The sequence below is a fragment of the Silene latifolia genome, chromosome 8 (assembly GCF_048544455.1).
Source record: "Silene latifolia isolate original U9 population chromosome 8, ASM4854445v1, whole genome shotgun sequence".
NCBI lineage: Eukaryota > Viridiplantae > Streptophyta > Magnoliopsida > Caryophyllales > Caryophyllaceae > Silene > Silene latifolia.
Window position 1 is genome coordinate 110,685,879 of NC_133533.1, and position 22,207 is coordinate 110,708,085.

General features: G+C 34.8%; 2 protein-coding genes across 2 annotated transcripts; both read left to right on the plus strand.

The window, feature by feature from the left end:
- Positions 1–672: 672 nt before the first annotated feature.
- Positions 673–6,357, plus strand: LOC141597322 (FRIGIDA-like protein 4a). The gene is made up of 3 exons (XM_074417738.1): positions 673–1,629; positions 4,763–4,938; positions 5,300–6,357. The coding sequence occupies exons 1-3, from the start codon at positions 729–731 to the stop codon at positions 5,879–5,881; spliced, it is 1,659 nt and encodes a 552-aa protein (XP_074273839.1). The 5' UTR covers positions 673–728; the 3' UTR covers positions 5,882–6,357.
- A 9,254-nt stretch (positions 6,358–15,611) lies between these two features.
- On the plus strand, positions 15,612–18,443 carry LOC141597323 (leucine-rich repeat extensin-like protein 4). Its single transcript, XM_074417739.1, has one exon. It carries the CDS (start codon positions 16,048–16,050, stop codon positions 18,055–18,057), a length of 2,010 nt encoding a protein of 669 aa, XP_074273840.1. The 5' UTR covers positions 15,612–16,047; the 3' UTR covers positions 18,058–18,443.
- Positions 18,444–22,207: the final 3,764 nt, after the last annotated feature.

Below are 22,207 nucleotides of genomic sequence, written 5' to 3' on the forward strand. Positions count from 1 at the left end.
AAAATTTGATATTCATAATGCACTCGATAAGACAATTTAAACAAGATCTCACATGACTATCTTTTATGTTCTACATTAAAAGTTGTATTGAAAATTATACTCAACTATGAATAGTGCCAAAAAAAGTAAACGTAAACAATTCAATGAAACAGAGGAAGTGTGATTTTTTTTAATAATTGTAAACTCATAGGCCATAGCTGTCCCATAAAAAAAAGGTAACAAATGGTTGAATTATAGAGGTGGCAATCAGGTCAGTCGGATCACGTCGGTCGGGTTATATTGGGTTCGAGTCATATCAGGTCAGTATACCCTTTCAGGTCGGGTCGGGTCATTTCGGGTCAAATGATGTATCGGGTCGTGTCGGGTCATTATTGGGTCCGGTTACTTAATTCCATTACAATAATTTTTACATTAAATTTAGTTTTTAACCTATTATTTTGTTTAATTATTTCATTACTAAGTCAAACATACATAAAGACAAAATCACTTCATTTTGATCAAAATTAAGCTTAATAATTGTCGGATTAGCATCGGGTCGGGTTCAGGTCACTGATAATCGGGTCAGGACAGGTCGATTTCAGGTCACAATATTTTTGGGTTCTGTCGGGTCGGGTTTACTCGGGTTCGGTCTGGTCACTCGGGTTTGAACTCTGTTTCTCCCCTCCCTAATTTAATTTGATGTTCGTCATTTTCTCAACATCCAATTCATTTGTACAATCTCCTCATCAATGGCGGAAACAACAACAATAACAGAAGAAATTCCAGAAACAATCACGACCCTTTTCACAAAGCTCGAAGAACAAAAAACCCTTTTAACCAATTGCACAACCCTTTACAAAACCCTAACTACCCATTTCACCAATCTCCAAAATTCCGTTGAAATTAAATCCCAAACCCTAGATTCTCGATTCCAAACCCTAGATTCCAAATTCACTCAAACCCTAGATTCCCTCAAAACTCGCGAAGATTCCCTCCCTGAATTACAAAATTCGCTTTCTTCAACGGTGGAAACCAAGAAAAGCGTCGCACTTTCGGAAGTGTCAAAACCGATACCCAATGAATCGACGCCATTGCCGGATATTTTGACGACAATGTGTAGGAGGATGGAACCAGGGTCGTTGATGAGATTGTTGGTGGAGAAACGGAGGGAAACGATGTCGTTGAGGGAGAAAATGGGGAAAGCGTTTTCGGAGTGTGTCGATTCTGAGAGGTTTGTGGTTGAAGCAGTGAGGGAATTTGTGGAAATGAAGAAGGAGAAACGGGCCGGGTTAATTGATACCAGGTGGGCATGCTCAATGGTGGTTAGGAGCATGTTCCCACCCGAGGAATTGAAGAAGGGGAAGGTGGGAAACCCAGGTTTGGGTCGGGTTTTTGCTAAAAAGGCGGTCGAGAGGGCCGAGGAGGTTTTGAAAGAGTGGAGGATGGTGTCTGATAATGAGGGGTTAGAAGGTGTTGGTGAGGGGACTGGAATGGGGCCGGCTGAGGCGGCCATGTTTATCGAGGTTTTGTTGGGGTTTGGATTGAAGGAGAAGTTTGAGGAAGAGTTCTATATTAAGTTGATGCTTGAGTTTTGCGGGAGGAGGGATATGGCTAAGCTTGCTATTCCCATCTTTGGGGATAAAATTGCAGGTTTTTCTTCTAAATTTTGGTTCTTTATTGTAAAGTTTGGAGCTTTTATTGAAGTTTGAATGCAGTTCTGTTATGTGAATATTGAGCATTTTTGTTATTGCTTGTTGAGTTAGTATTGTTTAAGATCGTCTTAAGTGTAAACATATTTGTTACTAAGTGTTAAAAGCATAGTTAAGGACAAACTGAAAGAGGGTTTTCTGAATAATGGTTGGTTAAGCAGTCAGTTCTCAATGCATAGAGTTTATGACTGGCTGAGTGGAGCACATTTGAAGGTAAGGTGGGTGCATTATGTATGGAACAGATTATGCTTGCCAAAGATCAATTTCATCAATTTGATTTTTGTGCAAAATAGGCTGCTCACAAAGGCTAGGCTCCTGAAGTTTGGAATCATTTCTAATGGGCTGTGTTATCTGTGTGGTAATGCACAGGAAACACAGCAGCATCTTTTTTTTTGAGTGTTTATATGGCGGCAGTGTTTAGTTCGTGTTCAGAACTGGTTGGCTTGTAACTGGACTGGGGATATGCTGAGTTGGGGATATGCAAATCTCTGATGAAAAAGAAGATAGTAATGGCTGCCTTAGCTAGCCTGGTGTACTACATCTGGGATTGCAGGAACAGATGCAGATTTGAGGGTTATGTGCAATACCCTGACATTGTTTTGAGCAAAATTGATAGGATTAGCTCTAGAGAAAGTAGCTGGATAAGACAAGTGACCTTGATTTCTAATTAAGTTGAGAGCAGTTTGGTTGTTGTTTATTGGGCTTTATGTATCCATGGCACATGTATGGTGATGTATGTTTATGATTTCTAATGAACGTTCGCATTTCACCAAAATAAAAAATAAAAAATAAAAATAAGCATAGTCATTATAGCTATCATTAAATGGATCATGTAGCTTGGAAAGAGACCTTCTTATGCTTAAGATGATCTCAAATGAGATATTTCGTTGTTTGTTTTGCCCGGACACTCCCCAAATCACAACTAATTAGGCTGATTGTTATGGTTTGGTGTTCGAGTAAGGTTACAACTATTATTAGATAAAGGTCATATCGTTTGAAGGAAATTGCTTTTCTGTTGAGGATCTTGTAGGGTTTTACTGGGAACCAATATAACGAGTTTTGCTGCTATGCTTTACTTTTAAAATTATGGTTGGAGTTCTAATATGAACCTTCAGCATTTTTATTATTGTTTGTTTTGGGTTTAATTATTTTGGAATATTTTATGTTTTTGCTTCGTAGATAGTTCAAAAGAGGTTTGTAGTGGAGAATGCAAGATGCCAGCTTATGCTTACGGTCTTACAACTATTCTAGAGTAGGATCATCGTTTAGAGCTGAAAAAAATGGTGTTGAGGATATTGTAAAGATTTTATGCAGATCATAGTATGCGGACTAACATTGTGAGTGTTGCGGTCTGCTCTATTCAAGTCTGTTCATGGTGGCAATGTAGAGTTGGTGTCATGGTGATGTGTGTGGGTGAGGAGGTGGGGGCGGGGCCGCGGGCAGAGGGGAAAAAGGCAAAAATTGCTGTTTAGATGTGGTGAGAGCAAGGAGTTGAAGAGCATTCAATCCATTCATTGGGAAGTTGATGACATATGGTCAAGGTTGGAGTGGACTGCTCATATATGTGGAGAATTTTAAAACCCTGATTTATAAACATTTACTCAGTATCAAGGCTTACATAGTACAAAAGATGGAATACGACTATGGTGATGTGACATGTTACTGTTATTTGGGGTGTGTGGTTGGAGCGTATTTCTCGTATATATTTAGGTCTTAAATGTGATTACAAGGGGTAGAATCGTTTTCTGACTTCTTTATCGGCTAAGCTTCAGGTGCTTTTAAGTGTATCCCAGTTACGTTTGTACAGAAGAATTCGACATCTTTTTAATGTCTGCATATGAAGACTCTGCCATCTTTCGCTTCATCATTGTTTTAATAATATCTAACTTTTGCATCAAATTTAAATTTGTCAGCATTGTCAAATGTTTGTCTTTTGTAATGCAAGTGACATTGTATTGTGCTCTTAGTTGTACCGGGGCCTATGTTAGGGCACAATAGAGTATGACACTGTGACCAGTTCAAGTTGTTTGAATTAATAACTATGGAAAGAGAACGAAGGAGATGGGACTGCACCATTTAGAAACAAAGAGAATAGAGAGGTGTGAGAAATCGCCTTTACGTTAGCTTGTTGTAAACCATTTTACTCAGAAACTAAAGTGAGCCTTTGTATATTAATAATGACCCTTTTTATACCATGCTTGCCATCTTAGTTGTCCTTTTATTGCTGTTGGTGACCATTTTACGATAAACTATGTACTGGTCTTTTTGTAGCCTCTCTTATATCATTAATGATCCTTTGATTTGTTTAAAATCTATGGTGATGAAGTTTTATACTTGTAAGTTATTATCTCCCCATTTTTAGCTTGCTCCATTTGGATAAGTATCCATATAGCCAGAATTGTTACGCAGTACCACTGTTTTTCTAAGAAGCCGTCAGATGTTGATTAATAACAAACCCCATATAATTCAACTCTGCAACTCTTTATATCTCATCACAAGTAAACTATAATGGAAATCCGAGTGTTTTTATATGGAGTAGAATTTGCATAGCAATTGACTTGCTTTTCTTATGTGGCTTCATTTACTTTATCATCTCGCAGTGTACTAAACTACACCTTGCTATGGATTGCTATAATAGAGAAGCAATTCTCGTAGAGTATTTTTTTGTGAGCGGAGTTTATATGTCATTTTGGCCGTTATTAATTGCAATAATGATAGCATGGCCTCAGAGTAGACCTAAATTGATTGCCTGTTACGCAAACATCCAGGGAACTTTAGACTTCTTATGTACTTGCCTTCTAGGAGACCTGATTGTGGAAAGTTGCTTACAAAGAGGCCTTATCACTGAGATTTCCCATGCTCTACATAAATACATATCTGGGATCTTGGATGATTTAAGTATGGCCTGTATACTTCTCCAAAGTATATGTATGGTTCAATATCATGCGACAGTTGGCTACTTTGATTTTTATTTAGAGCGTCACACTTTTATTTTGACTAGACTAATGTGTGCTTACCCGTTTGTTAAGATTCATAATTGTACAAAGATTTTGAGGAATTGTTTTTCTTTGCAGATTTGATTGAAGAATTGGTAAAAAATGGAAAGCAAGTTGAGGCAGTTTATTTTGCCACTGAGTCTGGTTTGACTGATAGATTTCAGCCCGTGTCACTTCTGAAGTCTTTTTTGCAGAAAACCGATAGGGAATCCAGGGACATACGTAAAAAAGGCAATCATAGTGCTTCAGCAACTGTAAGTTTATTACTCCGTATATATTACATCCGTCCCAAAATTGCGCCTTTTTAACTTTGTTGGTCAATTGACGCCAAGGGCCTAAGACGATCAAGTTCTCGTAATATTGTATGTGGAAATACAATGAGATAATTTTCTTTTCAGATCGTCAAAACATTTATTTACTGTCATTTTTAGAAAAGTTCGTATTTTTTGCATATTGTAAGAAAAGTTCTCACAAATTCGACATCATCTGATTACCAAAATCAAATGGGATTTAGCAAGACGATTATGTTTGCCTTTTCTCTTCAGCTGATAGGTAGTGCTGTCAATCAGTATTACCGATGACTTTTTTTCTCATTATTGGTGGTTGATACTTCAGGATAAAGCCAATAGTTTGGAGTCGATTTCCATCCGATCTATTATAAAATGTGTAGAAGACCATAAGATTGAGGAAGAATTTCCTGTCGAAAGCTTGAGGAAGCGTCTTGCTGTACTTGAGAGAGCCAAGAATGATAGAAAAAATGGTACTACAGCCAGAGTGATGCATAGCAAGCGAGGCGCGACCAGCGGTCCACCATCATCCCGTCCTGCCAAAGTTCAAAAACCTTCAAGTCCGTACACAAAGTTTCCCGTGGGAGACCAAGTCTTGCCGTCCCCGTTGAGCCCAGTATCGAGGTATTTGGCCCCGTATGCCCATCCTAGTCAGCCAAGCTATCATACTCAGACAACCTATCCTAGTCAAACCGGCTATCCTAGTCAGGCTACTTATGATACCGGGACTGCTGCAGCCGCACCTGCTTACCAGACCGGTCAACCACACTATGGAATACCTGGTGACAGTGGCGCTAGCGCTGAGGCTAGACTCGGTGGCTCATATGGTTCGCAGGAGGGGTATGTACCGTACGATTATAGTGCGACTACTGCTGCACCTGCTTACGGCCCGACATCGTATCCACAATAGTCTTGGACGTTCGGTGGAGGGCGACTACAGTAGGACATAGTTACGCTGATGCTTCTGGAGTTCTTGGCACAGTTCCTGTACTATACAGTGTTGTAAAAGCCTTGGTTTTGTGTTAGCTGAAGCTTCGTTTTCCTTTTCCTGCCTTCTTTCCATAACGGTATAATCCAAGTTCGATTCACTTACAGCCCCAGTATGCTTGTATGTATTTTACCGGTGTTTGTTGGACTTTGGTCGTGTAGGCAGGCGGTTTCACGATGAGTAGTGATCATTAGTTCTAGGAATAACAATGGTGGAGCTAAAACATGTTACCGAGTATTTCAATTCTGATAATTTTTTTTTTCCTGTTGCGAATTGACCCTCTCTGCCTCTGCTGTTAAAAATTCCAATTTTATTTTCTAATGATTGTAATGAAATTGTAAAATTTTATTCCGTGTCCGGTAATTAAATCTTTTAATTGCATTGGTATGCTTTTTCAATATGATTCTCAATTTATTTACTTACTAACGCTGTCGTATTGTGCATTCGTGCCTCTTGTTGTACACCGTACAATGGTCTTATTCGAGAATGGTGGCGAAGTGATAATTTGGGTTCACTTGTTCTAAGCCCAAAATACAAAACTTGGCCCAAACTATTACACTTGTAAACATAGTGAACAGAAGTAGAAGTGTGATTTTTTTTTTTTTTTTTTTTTTTTTTTTTTTTTGCAGCCGTAAAGAAAGGTAATTCTAACTAACGGTAATCATGTTATTAAATTAAATATCGGATAAAAGATGTCGGTAAAGTTACGATAGGTTTATTGTATCAATATTTGTATAACGTTTACCAATATGGCTCTACCCATAAGCACTTAGATCAGTAAGCCACCACGGTATAACGATACGATACCATGATTCCTAACCGTCATCGGTCGCGATTGCAAGTTGCAACCAATCAATAAGGCAATTTGAGACCATGAGTCAATCCATAACTGCGCAATGCTACTGTAACCTGAACTGTCATATTTCCTCCATTTACGTCTCCTGCCTGCTGACACACTCAGTCTGATATAACCATAAAATCAAGTAAAACAAAACAATCCATTGAATATTTGGCATTGTAGATAGATTACCCTAACTATATTTTGTCCCTCAAACAATTTGCACCAATGAATTTATCTGAACTTTACGTAATGTGGGTCCAAAATGGTATGCAAATATGCAGGATAGTAAATGTGTTTGCTTCACCTGTAGGTTGCATGTTTTATATGCTTTCATTCACCAGCAAGTCAGTCTTACGACGGGAGTATCCGTCTCAAAATTAAAATCGGTCAAATATACTCTCATTTGCATATATAGGACCAGGACAAACATTTTGTTCTCTCTTATGCATTATTCTTGAGTCTAATACTAGATCTATTTTAAGTTTAAGACGGATATTGCAATCTGAAATAAGAATTTGTGTTCGTTCACTCGTTTTTCTTTCTTTTTACTCTATTTCGGATGCTAAAGGACTTTTTAGTTTTCGTGTGATCAATATGATACTTTACTGAACGGAAAGTAATTGAATAAAGGGCTGAAGTACTCTTCCATGCAACTTCTAGAAAGGTAATTGTTACTTTTCTTCATGACATTAATTTACTATAAAGAATTTGATTCTGGATTAAAAAGTCCGGTTTTTTTAATATATGTCCTTAGGGTACATGTTAAAGACACATAAATGGATAGAATGTCGATGGTACTCGTGAGATGTCAGAGTATAAACTCATTTTCCAAATTTCTCATAGGAGAATTTTTCGTAATTTTTAACGTGTGAGTCTTTTACCGTATATCTTTTGTAGGCACAGTCGTACATGTTAAAAAATCCGCAAAATATGATATGAGTGTGCTAAGTTCGGGTGAATAAGTGTATTTAACTTTTTTTAGCTGAGAGAAAAGGGTAAAAATTGTCAAGATTGGAGTAAGACTTGTCCTAGACTCCTAGTAGGAGTATGTCTTAGGGTCGATCCTTATATATAATTAGTTCAGTTCATTGGACTGGATTGGACTAAACTCAAATAAGCTGAACTAAGCTGGAATTAAGCTGATGAGAACAAACCTGATCCCCGTGAGCTATTTCTTTTAACACAAACTATATTCGTACTATTTTGGAAATTCGTGTTTGAAATTTAACAATCATACATGAAAAAACACCTTTTTTTTACACTTAAAAGACATACATATACACCCACATCAAACCGTGTTAGTTTAAGTCTTTTATCATTAACATATTCCTTTACGAAGCTTCCTCCTACACTTTTGCAACCTTCGATTAATAATCTTATCCTAAATAATTTTTCAACCAAGAGCTTACGTCTTGACGCGTTATAAAAAGATTAAGAATTGTGGTTATTATTATAATCTGTATTATAAGGAATAATAAAGTTGTTTTCAATCATAACCAATGATTAACTTCGACTTTTATGGCTTATTTATAAAGAAAATAAATAGTACGAACCTTTTAGGTTTAAAAACTATATTGAATTATTTTAGTTTGTCATTTTGTGTGTGTATTTTGAGTTAAATTAGTGAGATTATTTGTTATTAAGCTTTTGAAATTGTTTTTATTGTTTTCTTACACACAAACTTGTGAGGGACCTTTTTCTTTGTATCGTTTATGTAATTTTCGTAATTCTTTTTAATATTGATCGTGATTCAAATTGAGTTTTTAAACTGTGACTATTTTTATTAGTAAATCACTTTATATTATACTTATTCATTTTATTAAGAAACATTCTCTCTTTAAATTGTATTGTATTTCGTATCTCAACAACTTAAATTAAAGAGGTGATGTTTCTTAGCAGACCTAATGTTTCTAGCATGGGCCGTCTAAGGCCCTATTTAGCGTCTAGCCATGAGCGCGGGAATCGGACCTCCTATTTTGGTGTTAAATTTACAAGTTGTGCAGATAAAATTCAATCCAAACAACACTTGTTCTGTGTATTAATATTTGGGACCTCATATTTTGTTGGAGTACAGCTGTACAGGGCGTCCATTTAATTCGGTTGTTAAGATAATACTCCCTCCGTCCCGGTCATTTGTTGTCCTTTGGTTTTGGCACAAAGACCAAGGAAAGGATAGAGGGCCAATTACTAAATGACAAGTGGAATCAATTGAGTGAGAATGATCAAATTACTCATCAAATCCATTCTTAAAATAGAAATGACAACAAATGACTGAGACACCCCAAAATGGAAAAGGACAACAAATGACCGGGACAGAGGGAGTATTTGATTATGAAATGTTTATACAACATTTGATTACGAAATATTTCTGATGACACAATTACTACTGTTGTATGCGTATAATTAAGTCACTAATAATTAGGTAGTTAATTAAATCACAGCTAGCTGAAAGTATACTTATGTCCCATAATCTTCAACCACCAAAGTCTTCTTCTTTGCATTATACTCGACCATGTGAAATCGCCAACCCCTCTAGAATATGTCTAATTAGGTATTGTTTGTTTGATTTGTTTTAGTTTTTGATTCATACAAAAAGGTTGCGAAAATGGATTGATATCTTAGTATACTAATAATTTATAATTCAGTTGGTACTCTTTTGAATAGTACATAGTTCAACTTAATAATTTAGTAAGGTTAGAGCTCATAAATTACCGATTTTTTTCGTCCTATATACTTCTACAGTTCTACTTGTTTTAAACTCGCCTAAGTGTAAAGTAAGAGAAAAGACAATATTTAACGATGAATTACATGATATTTAAAGTTAATCGAGAATGACTTTGAGTGAGAGACGACAAAGGAAAAGGGATATATAATTTACTTTGTTTAAAAAACTAAATCGGATGGTCATAGAATGAAATTGTGAACGATGTTATAGTTTTCTTTTTGAGAAAATATTGAATTATCTCTAACATATGAAAAGATTTATCATGGTCGAAAACACCCTTATTCATCCGTCCTATAGTTTCTTTAAAGAATACCTTAAAAGTTTATTTACCTCAAATGTGTCTTATTGTAACGGTATGGGCATTAGCAAGCTAGAGAGCTTCTAAAAACCAACAAACAAACCAATAATTGCAACATAATAGCATGTGTAAAGTCATACCAATAATTTGTAAGGCATGCCCTAAATATTAAAGGCATCCTTTAAAACATACACAAGTAATAGGGGTTAGGACAAGGAAATTATGCTCCAAATATTAAGCACACACACCTAAATTGTACCTAAGCCACAAAATGTAGATGGAAAGTTTCAAAACACCTTCACAAAAAGGAAAGCATCTTATCTTCTCATATCTACCATAATGGGGTAGTTAGTAGGGTCTAAGGTACCTCATTCCCCTTAAGAATTAGCTCATAGGTTTTTACCCATACATTCATGTTGCTACATAGTAAGCAAGTAAAGATTATAAACGAATGCAAAGAAAGCAATATGCAGATTTGCGTGGTTAACTAACGTGTATTAGCTACGTTCATAATTAGAAGGGAGGAGAGTTTTATTAATTGAAGAATTACAACTTTTATAAGATTTCAGATTCTGAATAGTTATGATATACATAAATGCATGTTAGAGTGCGCTTAGAGAGTTTGCATAGTACTCTCTAAGACCAGTACAAAAAAACTTCGAAAAGGCCCAAACAAAAACCCTTGCCCAGACAAATTATTAGAAAACCCTAATCAGATAATGTACTAGTCATTCGGAATGACAACTCGGATATTTTACTTAAAACTATTCATTAAAGTAACTATGTAAGTAATTTTAAGTTTTAACTACAAAAATGACCAACTAATTAAATATAGTATTAAAAAAATTAACAAAATATACCTTTAATTTTAGATACCTAAATTTTATACTCCGTACTCCTTATAAAACTCTTTTTAACTACATCCTCAATTTTTTACATACGACGTTTTCGTCTTTCGATAAGAGTCTTTGACTTTAATTTTTACGAAAGTATATATATTTCATGATACTCATGTATATATTTTATTTTATATATATAAAAACTTTGCCTTATAAATGTAAAGAAACTTCATTTTATAAAAAAATTATTATTGCAAAAGGTAAGTCTACATAGTTAACATCTTGGCATATTTTGCTCCTTTTGGAGTAAGTATCTTGTAAAACGATTTTATAATATCACAATATAAAACCATATAATGAAAAACCTTAATATCCTTATAATTATGGGAAGTGGTGACTGGTGAAATTCATTTTAGTGAGGGTATTTGGGTAAATAGTCACTTGGTTTACAATAATGTTTATGTAAAACGGTTTTACATAAGAATTGTTGTTATGAAAACAGTGATCATGAAATGTTAAAAAGTGAGCATTTTATAATAATAAAAATGGTCACTTTTAAGTGATCGCACCATACGACTGTAAAAAGTATAATTTGTGATTGTCAAATGCTTGATCAATATAATTTTAAGAAAAGTCCTGATATAACATCAATTAATTGACTTGCCGAAATAATATTGCTTATTAATCAAGTCTAATCATTCCGATTGACAAATGTTCATTCATCATCCATGATAATAATTAGGGAGGATTATGATTCGAGGAATACCCAAGAGAATATTGCGCACTATACTACTATTATAAAGTCGCACCATAACTATATTAATTATACCTTCAACGCGTATGGTATGTATGTAGGAATGTTCTTGCGCAATTAGTGACAACCGTAATGATGTAAATTGCCATATCGTGACATATTCCCGCAAAACTCTATTGACCTTAATAAGCAAAGGGTTAACTAGCTTAGTACTCCCTCCATTCAACTCCACTTTACAGGTTTCTCTTTTACACACTATTCACAAGTGAATATTTAATTTCAATTTTCTCTCGATACATAAGTTAAAATATATTTATGTGTAATCTTATTTGATTCGTTTTTAAGAGTACATTAAAAATATCTAACTTTTATAATTTTTGCAAATACGTAGCTAAAGATATTTAGAACTTAAAAGTCGCGTTGGCAAACGTGATAAAGCAAACATGTAAAGTGAAGTTGAATGGAGGGAGTAACTACTACAGTTAATGTATTATACAACTTATTGTATATACAACTTATTCAATGTAATTGAGCTTTGTTATAAAGTTATGGAGCTCTACTGACAAAATTATCGAGCTATGATACAAAGTTACTAAGCTTAAGGGAGTAATTATTAAGCTCAATAATTTCGTAAAATAGCTCAATAATTTGTAAAATAGCTCAACAACTTTGTGTAAGAGTTCAATAACTTTGAGGCAGTTGTACAATGCTACTATACAACTGGTTGTAGGACACAAATACTATCCTACAACCAGTTGTATAGTAGCTTTGTACCACCGCCTCAAAGTTGTTGAGCTCTTACACAAAGTTGTTGAGCTATTTTACAAGTTATTGAGCTATTTTATGAACTAGCTTATTGAGCTTAAAAATTATTCTGTAAAGCTCAATAACTTTGCATCATAACTCGATAATTTTGTTAGTAGAGCTCGACAGCTTTATAACAAAGCTCAACTACATTAAATAAGTTGTATATACAACCAGTTGTATGATACATTAACTGGTTGTAGGATAGTATTTGTGAACTATTACCCAGGGGGACGGAGGTAGTTATCTATTTGACTATTTAGTGAGGGAGATTTTGAAACAACGATAACTACAGATTGGAATGGAGAGAGTACTTCCTCCTATTTATCGGAATGAAGATAGGTAATGCCATAACGCAAAACCTTCAAGCATTTACTTGATATAGTCCTTAATTCCGACGTTATGGTAATGTCCCTCGAAAGAGTATAACACAAGTTATGGCGAAGTTAAAATTCACAGTTAAATGAATTTCAGTGGTAGAGACAAAAAAAGTACTCACTCCCATTTAAAACAAAGGTTACATTTGACTTTATTACGCTTACCGAGGCGCGTTTTGTAACGTGAATATCTTTAGTTACACATTATTAAAAATTATAAAATCTTGATACTCTAATAGCATTCATGACGATGAATCAAACAAGATCTCGCATGACTATGTTTTTTCTTATACATTACTAATAATACCAAAGATTCTCTACAATTATGAATAGTGCCAAAAAGTCAAATGTAACATTTGGTTTGGATGGAAGGGAGTAATAATTTAACATAAATTTGAAAACAATTTTGACATACTAAAACTTTTGATTGCACATAACACAAATGATGTGTATTTTCTCATTCTTCATATACTCAAATTATACAATGTACTAGTAATGCACTTTACATGTGGATTGAATCACGGAGGTAAAATTTTCACCTTAAACTTTGTTGTTTGTAACAGAAACCACCATGAATAACTCTTATGGGTTATTTTCATGTAATAAACTTTATACAAAAGTTATGTAAAACAAATCAACTTATATAAATATCACGAGGCGCCTGTCTTACCGGCTTACCCAAGAATTAGGAAATTCTTTTTACTACTCTTGGCCAATTTATTCCTTTAAATATTACTCCTGTTTTAATGAATAGTTTACATTTACTTAATCTTTCGAGAGGAAAATAAAAAAAATTAAACTATTGACTGAGACGGAGAGAGTAATACGGAGTACTACTAAACTACTCCCTCTCATCCACTCCAAAGGTAACATGAACTCACTTTTTGTGAGAGGAAAAATGAATTCATGTTACCTTTTGAGTGGATGGGAGGGAGTCTATACTAAATTACTAATGCTTTATTGCATAGAATGTGATTGTCTTGTTTTATATAGGGGGTGTATAAGTATATCTTCTTATCCAAAATTAAAATGACATGGATATTAAGGGCAAACAACAAAACTGAAGCATCAACGGAGCGTAGTCGACGTAATTAAGTAAACGTTAAGGGGCGCGGTGGTCGCAATAATCATGTGACTCCAATTCAAGAGTCGTTATAAGCATTACTCCAAAGTGCTCTTTCTACTTTACAGTTAACACATGCCGCCTCTCTTTCCCAAATAGTATATTTTTTATTATATTAAAATACAGTATCAGTTAGCTAAATCGGTAAAGTGATAAATTGTGTAATTTATAATCTAATTTCAAATCTCGTCAACAACAAATACGCGCGCCTATTGGCTCCCTTTGCATCAAAATACATAAATAATCGTATTGACACCTTAAACGTATGCAAGACTCGATGTTAAGTCAGCCCCTTTATTCCCCCACAAATACTATTATACAACCAGTTGTATAATAAGCATTGTACAACTCTGTACATTAATTCGGGTTTATGTGATTTTTCTGAGTTTTGTAAGAGTTTATTTTTTTTATGTTTAAGTGATGAGTTTAAAAACTTTAATGCGTAGCTCAGATTTTTTTAAACAAAACTCGAAAATTTTAGTACACAGCTCGGATTCCACATCATACAACTGCATACAACAAGTTGTATAATCTACTCATTGATATTCCTCTCCATTAGTGCAACAAGTACTCATTATAACTATACAAATTATCTCATATTTGTTTATGAACCGACTATAATATATACATGTGTAAATGAATGAAGTATAACATCCCAGAACTCTCTATCTATTATGTCAAACATATCAAAATTCATAACCCATATTATTTGGAAGGGAATAAAAAGAAAAGGTAAATTAAATTCCGTTCTAATTAAAGAAGGTTATATTATAACCACGAACATATACATACATCTCTGTTTTAATTATTTATCTTTTTAATTAAGAGTATATAAATACATAGGTTAGAGGGAGTATAACTGTATCACGGCATCCCCTAGTAGGACAAGTTTGAGATAACTTTCAAATGAGTTGGAGACACCCTAAACAAAAATTAATGCATTTAGAAGAAAAATGGACTTAGATGATTAATACGGTACATAATGCCTAATGCAATCCAGCTAATGTCTTCATGAAGTTTTGTCCTAGGAAGCCATGGTATGTATATACGGATACAAGTATACAACTACTAGCATTAGTTAAATGGAAACCACAAACCATTTCTAATCATAATTCTAACTAATCCTCTATTATTAACTCAAGTAGTTGAACTAAATTGTGTTTTTACTTCATCATTGAGGTTAAATTATAAGGAATCCCAAATTATAATAAGAGTAATATGAATTAGTCAACATTTTCATTTACTCCCTCCTTCTAGTCATATGTTTACACTTTCTTTATTTTATGAGGGTGAAATAAAGGAAGTGTAAACTAATGACTGGAACGGATAGAGTACTTCTTTAACTTTTGTCATGTCAATTGTTCAATTTGAATATACTTATTTTTACCTGGACCTCGTAAATTGACCAATGTGAATAATCTGATCTGTACATGATTTGACACCGAATTGAGGACTCGAACGTACTTAACTTGTAATTCGAATTGATCTGAGCTGAATACTCGCACATGAGCCAGCCCAAATTTACTTGTCTGACTCAATTGATCTGGTTGTCAGGTTTATTTTGCACCGTTTAACTTAATATGCTTTTGCTGGATAATGATATAACGGAGAAAAATCTTATATTTTTTTGTGGAGGTTAGGGATTAGAAGTATGATTAGCCTTTGTCTCATTTAACAACCAAACTCCTTAATAATACTCAACAATTAGTTTAATACACTCATAATTCCACCTAATTACATTAAAATAACAACAAAAGTTTTCTTTGTCATATAATTGGTTGGTCCACATTATTCTATATACCATATTCCATGGAGTATAACCTTCCAAGATTTATAATACCAAAACTAGTTGAAGTTTCATAAGAAACGAACAAAGTCGCCCACCTTAGTATACCTTACTATTCCTTATATATAAATGAGATGTAACCCATTACCCACACAATTACATCAATCATATCCCCCTTCAAAAATAATTCCAAAAATATTAATATATTAATTTAAATAAAAAAATTTTAAAAAAATTCAATAAAGTTGGCTTTAAGTCTTTAACCTCACTAAATTGAACCCACCACATTCACATTATTTTTGCCTTATATCTTTCACCTCTCCTTTATTTCATACACATAATACACACATACAACTTTCTTAGTTTCTTTTTCTTCTTCCAAAATCCCATATTTCTCTCTCCCAAATTTCAAATTTTCGGAAATTATTTTCCGTATTATCGACAAATTTATATTTCATTCATTCACTTAAAAAAAAACAAGAAATTCAAGTGAATGTTGAATATTGTTAATTGTTATAGTCTTATAGATGTCTAACGTGAGATGAAGAACAAAACCAATAATACCAACAATTTCTCAACCTTGTATTTCACATTTCTCACCACCTTTGCATTATTATTCATATTTCCACACCTCCAAATTCAAGTAAATGGAAATTTCATCGGTACGAGTACGTTAACCGACACCGAGGCGAGCTACATTCGACGTCGTCAGCTTTTATACTACAAAGACGAGTATGGTGACCGGGGCGAAACAGTTACGGTTCCACCAAACCTTGTGTTTGATAGTCCACGGCTTCGGGACGCGTACATTGCGCTCCAAGCGTGGAAACAAGCTATATTATCCGACCCGAGGAACCTGACTCGGAATTGGGTCGGACCTAATGTGTGTGAGTATACTGGAGTGTTTTGTGCACCTGCACTAGATAACTCTACGATCAATACCGTTGCTGGTATTGATCTTAACCACGGCGATATCGCCGGGTACCTTCCGGAGGAGCTAGGACTCCTCCGGGACCTCGCTTTGTTCCATATTAATTCAAACCGGTTTTGTGGGACCCTCCCTCGGAAATTCGCCTATTTGCGACTGTTATTCGAGTTGGATCTTAGCAACAACCGGTTCGCAGGACGATTTCCGAGTGTGGTCCTCCAGTTACCGAGTTTGAAGTTTTTGGACATACGGTTTAACGAGTTTGAAGGAAATGTCCCTAAAGAATTATTCGATAAGGACTTGGATGCAATATTTATAAACCATAACCGGTTCCGTTTCCAGTTACCGGATAATTTCGGGAATTCGCCGGTTTCGGTAATTGTATTGGCGAATAATGATTTCCATGGGTGTTTACCTCAGAATATTGTGAACATGTCCAATTTGAATGAAATTTTATTGATTAATAATGGGTTGAGGTCCTGTTTGCCGAGTGATATGGGGAAATTGAAGAATTTGACGGTTTTCGACGCGAGTTTTAATAAGTTGTCCGGGCCGTTACCGGCGTCTATAGGTGAGATTACTGGTTTGGAGCAGCTGGATGTTGCACATAATAGGTTAATTGGAGAAGTGCCGGAAAGTATTTGTGATTTGAAGAATTTGAAGAACTTTACTTATTCTTATAATTTCTTTAGCGGCGAGCCGCCGGTGTGTTTGCGGGTTAAGGCGTTTGATGATAAGAGGAATTGTATTCCGGGGAGACCGTTGCAGCGGAATGCCGCTCAATGTCAAGCGGTGTTATCAAAACCGGTGGATTGTAATGCGTTTAGGTGCAAGCCTTTTGTTCCTCCTGCGCCTATTTATCCTCCACCGGTGTTTTCTCCGCCACCGTCGCCTCCATCACCCCCACCGCCCTCACCACCTCCGCCACCTCCACCTCCATCACCGCCTCCGCCATCACCCCCGCCTCCTTCACCGCCACCACCTCCGCCACCACCACCTCCATCACCCCCTCCACCTTCACCTCCACCACCTTCACCACCACCGCCATCACCACCGCCCCCATCACCACCACCGCCTTCACCACCACCACCACCATCACCACCACCGCCTTCACCACCACCGCCACCTCCCGTTTACTCACCACCACCGCCGCCACCGTCACCACCGCCTCCATCACCACCGCCACCTTCTCCACCACCGCCATCACCACCGTCTCCACCACCGCCTTCACCGCCACCTCCCGTCCACTCACCACCACCTCCACCACCGTCTCCACCGCCGCCATCACCACCCCCGCCATCACCGCCACCTCCCGTCCACTCACCTCCACCACCGCCTCCACCTTATATATACTCATCACCACCACCACCGCCACCTTATATCTACTCATCACCACCACCGCCGCCGCCATATTTATATTCATCACCACCTCCACCACCTTACATCTACTCATCACCACCGCCTCCGCCATACATATATTCTTCTCCACCACCACCGCCACCAGTACATCACTCACCACCTCCTCATCACCATTTGCCGCCACCGGCTCCGGTATATGAAGGCCCATTGCCACCAATTACTGCTTTGCCTTACTACTCTCCACCACCACCACCTTTCTATTAATTCTTTTGAAATGAATTGTTTCGGAAAATAAATTTTGAAATAAAAACAATCATAAAAAACAGTAAAAAAAAAAAAAGCAGTAGGATTTTCACGGGGTAAAAAAATGTGTGTATATGATTTATTATGCAAATTTGATGAACTACAATTGTGGGGATTTGCAGCTGTGCTAACACTTCTCTTGGTGTTTCATTCTTGCTGGTAATTTGTTGGGATTGTTCTTAATTAACTCTTTTTTTAATTAGGTTCTATGATCATACTCTTTTCATTTTTTATTTTATTTTTCTCGTACAATCTTGAATTATTGATCATGTTATTGGAATTTCATGTAGTGTATTGAATATACTCAAGTTATGATTTATACGAAGTACAAAGTTATTTGTTCGTCATTCTTGTGCGTAAAAATTATAAATATCAAGTGCGAATTATGTATAAAATTGGATGGTCCGTCAATTATATAAAGTGAAAATTTATTAGCATTTAAATTACTGTTTAGTTTTGTTTACCTTTGTTCTAAGAAAGGAGCTAGGTTAGTATGGTCAAGTTGAAGTGTTTGGAAGTCTATTTCATCTGAGTTGTCATTGAGTTTACAAACAATCACGCTTCAGGTTTTGTCTTGATTATCTCGGGTACGAACCACTTTTTATATTAATTCGATTTAATTCAGATTATATATATATTGTAGTCATTATCGTCGTGACTAACTTCAATGTGGACAATTGTATAACTTGACATTACTACGCTAGTCATTTTCAGTCGAGTTACTTTCGAATCAAATGATTATGAGCTCCTGTTAATTTCAATTCACACAAACTTCGGGTCAAAATAGGGCGAAGCTAACTTGAATTTTAAGTTATTTTAAATTAGTTTAATTCACATATTTGATCGACTTATCAAATATAGTCAATTTTATCGAGTCTACTTCATGTCCGCGAAGAATTGTTCTCGTGGTGTGCATCATTCGAGTCTACATCAAAATTATCAAGATTAGGAATCCACATGGGATTGGTTATCTAGTGATCAAATTCCAATTTCCATGCAACTTGATCAAATATATACTCAACTTTTAGCTTAGATATCGGAGTACGACATTGTTTTCAGCTTTTGATCATGAAAATAATAAATTATATATTTTGAACTTTCGATTAGTCTCCAATAAGATAAAAGTATCCGTCTTAACAATGAAATAGGTAAAGTATCATATCATACCACTTCAGTATATAACTATATAAGGCAAATCATTTGCTTTTCTACCATGCATTTTGTTTTGGTTTTATTATTACTATTTAACCCGTTTTAAGCTTAAAACAGATACATCCGTCTTAAATAAAGAATCTGTACTTCTTATAATTAATTTTGTTTAGGTGAGTGATTAGTTGTTTGATTATTATGATTTGGTGATCCATAATTTTCGACCGAGGTAAAGAGAATAAAGAGATCTTGGGTGGGACAGTAAATCTGCGATTTTGCTCATTTTCTGGTAAAAGTCAAACAATTTTTATCATAGTTAATTTGATTTTTTTTTTTTGAGAAGTCATAGTTAATTTGATTTTAATTAAGTAGTAATTAATCACTCGATTACTTTCACGTGATCCCACCGAATTCCATAATTTGTTCAAATTTCAAACTTGGTCATCGTCATTACTTGAACTTTACTACTTTCACTTTTTAATTCTCTTTGGTGACCTCTATGAACAATTACACTTTTAATAGATGTACTATTATGTAAGCTTCGAAAAGAAAAATAATTCAATTAAAATCGTGCTTTATTTTGGTCAAAAACAATAATTTAGGGATGTTAGTAAAAAGACGGCCCTAATTTTATTATTTCATTTTTCATTATCTTTGTTTTTTTTTTTCATACGAAAATTGCATATAAGATAAGTTGAGTGAGTTTTAATTAATTTTCCGGCATTGATCAAACTCACACACTTGAGGCGGCATTTATTTATAATTTTATTTATTTTTCATGCCTAAAAATGTGCAAGTGAGGATCTTATCTTGCTTTAGAGAAGAAAGCAAGGGGGGAATGTAACTTGTTTTAGGGAAAGAAGAGAGATAAATCAATGTGCAAAAGTATGGATAGGGGAGGTACATAAGGCTTCCTTAAGCATATGAGCCTGATTAATATTTCGTATTTAAAATTTGACCAGAACTCGTCGGACTAATAGAATAGATAGTTTTTGAGCAAAAATACATAAAACAAAGTTAGGGGAAAACCAAAAATTAAATTAAAGTAATTTTTTTGCAAATATCTCTAAATAGAAGATAATTTTTAATCGAAAAAACCCTAAAATTGTTATATAAATAAAAAGTAATTGACTGTATTGTAAAAACTGTTGTTATATATTAACGATCGCATATGAACTTGATTACTTCATATATTCTAACTTTGTGTATTTATTTGCCTTTTTAACTTCGCAATTATGAGTAGATATTAGACTCTATTTAGTTTTTTAATATTTGAAAGATTAAATAAAACTTTTTTTTTGTTATTAAGTTCTCCAATAAAACCGCTGTATGGATGTAGAACAAGCTTTAATAATTTCTATGTCATTGATTTTTAAATTTTTTTATAAGGAAAGAAAATTAGGTCGATTTCCTAAAAGAAGACCACCTCATCTCATCATTTTAGATGAATGCAAAGAGTGGAAGCCATTATTGACTTTCACTCCACCGAAAAAGAGTAAAACCCCAAATTCCCAATGTCCCAAATTAACTATACAATCGGTTACTTTATTAGCCTCACGAAATGTTGATAACTTGTCGTCATTAAATAAAGTATACAAATTAAAATTGTTGCATCCAATTATTCTTTCACAAAATCTTATTGAAGACGGGCGATATCCGTCATAAGCTTATGACGGATACCGTTTCCTCTCATAAAATACTCATTGTGAGGTGAGTGGAAAGCACATGGAGGGTGCCCCACCTTATCCCCTCTCCCTTTTTATAAGAGGTCTTCAGCTTGAGACGGGTTAAACCCGTCACAAGCAAGACGCTTTGTTATTCTTTAGGTTTTGTTATAGCACTAGAATGTGGGAATCTAATTTTACCAAACTGTTAATGTCGTTAAGCTCAAAAGCATAGTATGGGTGATTGGTGAGTCATTTCACAAATAAGAAGTGATTAGTTGTTTTGGATGTTTTGGTTTGTTGCTTATTTTATGATATATCTTTTGACAATGCAAGTGAAAAGAGCATGAGAATGTGGTAAAAGTACAGGAAATGGGTTGAGGCATCTTCTTTTTTAAATTCATGGATTTTAACCGACAATATGGTATGGCAACATTAACATCGCATTATAGTATTGTACCCTTTTAAGGTAAAATGTTCATGCCGTACATTATAATAACATCGATCACTCATGTATTTTTTTTTCTTTATCTCACAGGTCTTATTTTTTTGGGCTGAAATTGTCTGAATTGAATTGAACTGAATAATATAATAATAATGAACTGAACTGACATTAATAAGAATAATAATATTAATGTTGAAATAAACTAATCTGAACTGAATTGATCTGAACTGAACTGATAATAAGAATATAAAATAAGAATAATAATATTAATGTTAAAATAAACTAATCTGAAATGAACTGAACTGAACTGAATAGAACTGAACTGAACTTAATAAAGCTGAACTGAACTGAACTTATTAGAACTGAAATTAAGTCCAGAAAACAGGCATAAGACACTAATTTATATGTTTATTTGCTTCTTTGATGTAAAATATTTTGGACTTACATCTTGAAGAAGTTCAGAATATTTATTTTAAGATTGAATTGAAAAGGAAATGTAATGTATGTATTATCAGCCAATAAGATTGGAGGGAATGATAATTAGGCATAGGTATTACAATGTTAGTCTGCACGGACTACTTGTTAAAGTTGACACAAACACACTTTATAAGTTATAAGCCTAACATGGGCTTGTTCGAATTCTCACAAATCATAATCGGGTGAGGTTTTAAGCTAAAATTAATGGATAATAAGAAAAATAGTATTCTAATTCGTCCCGGTTACTAGTTTACTTATTTCATTTTTGAGTTTCTTATTCATTTGTTTACCTTTTTATATTTATAAGAGATTTTTCACATTCAACATTGTCCGTTTGTTATCCAATAACACTTATCCCAAATGGTCTCATCTTCGC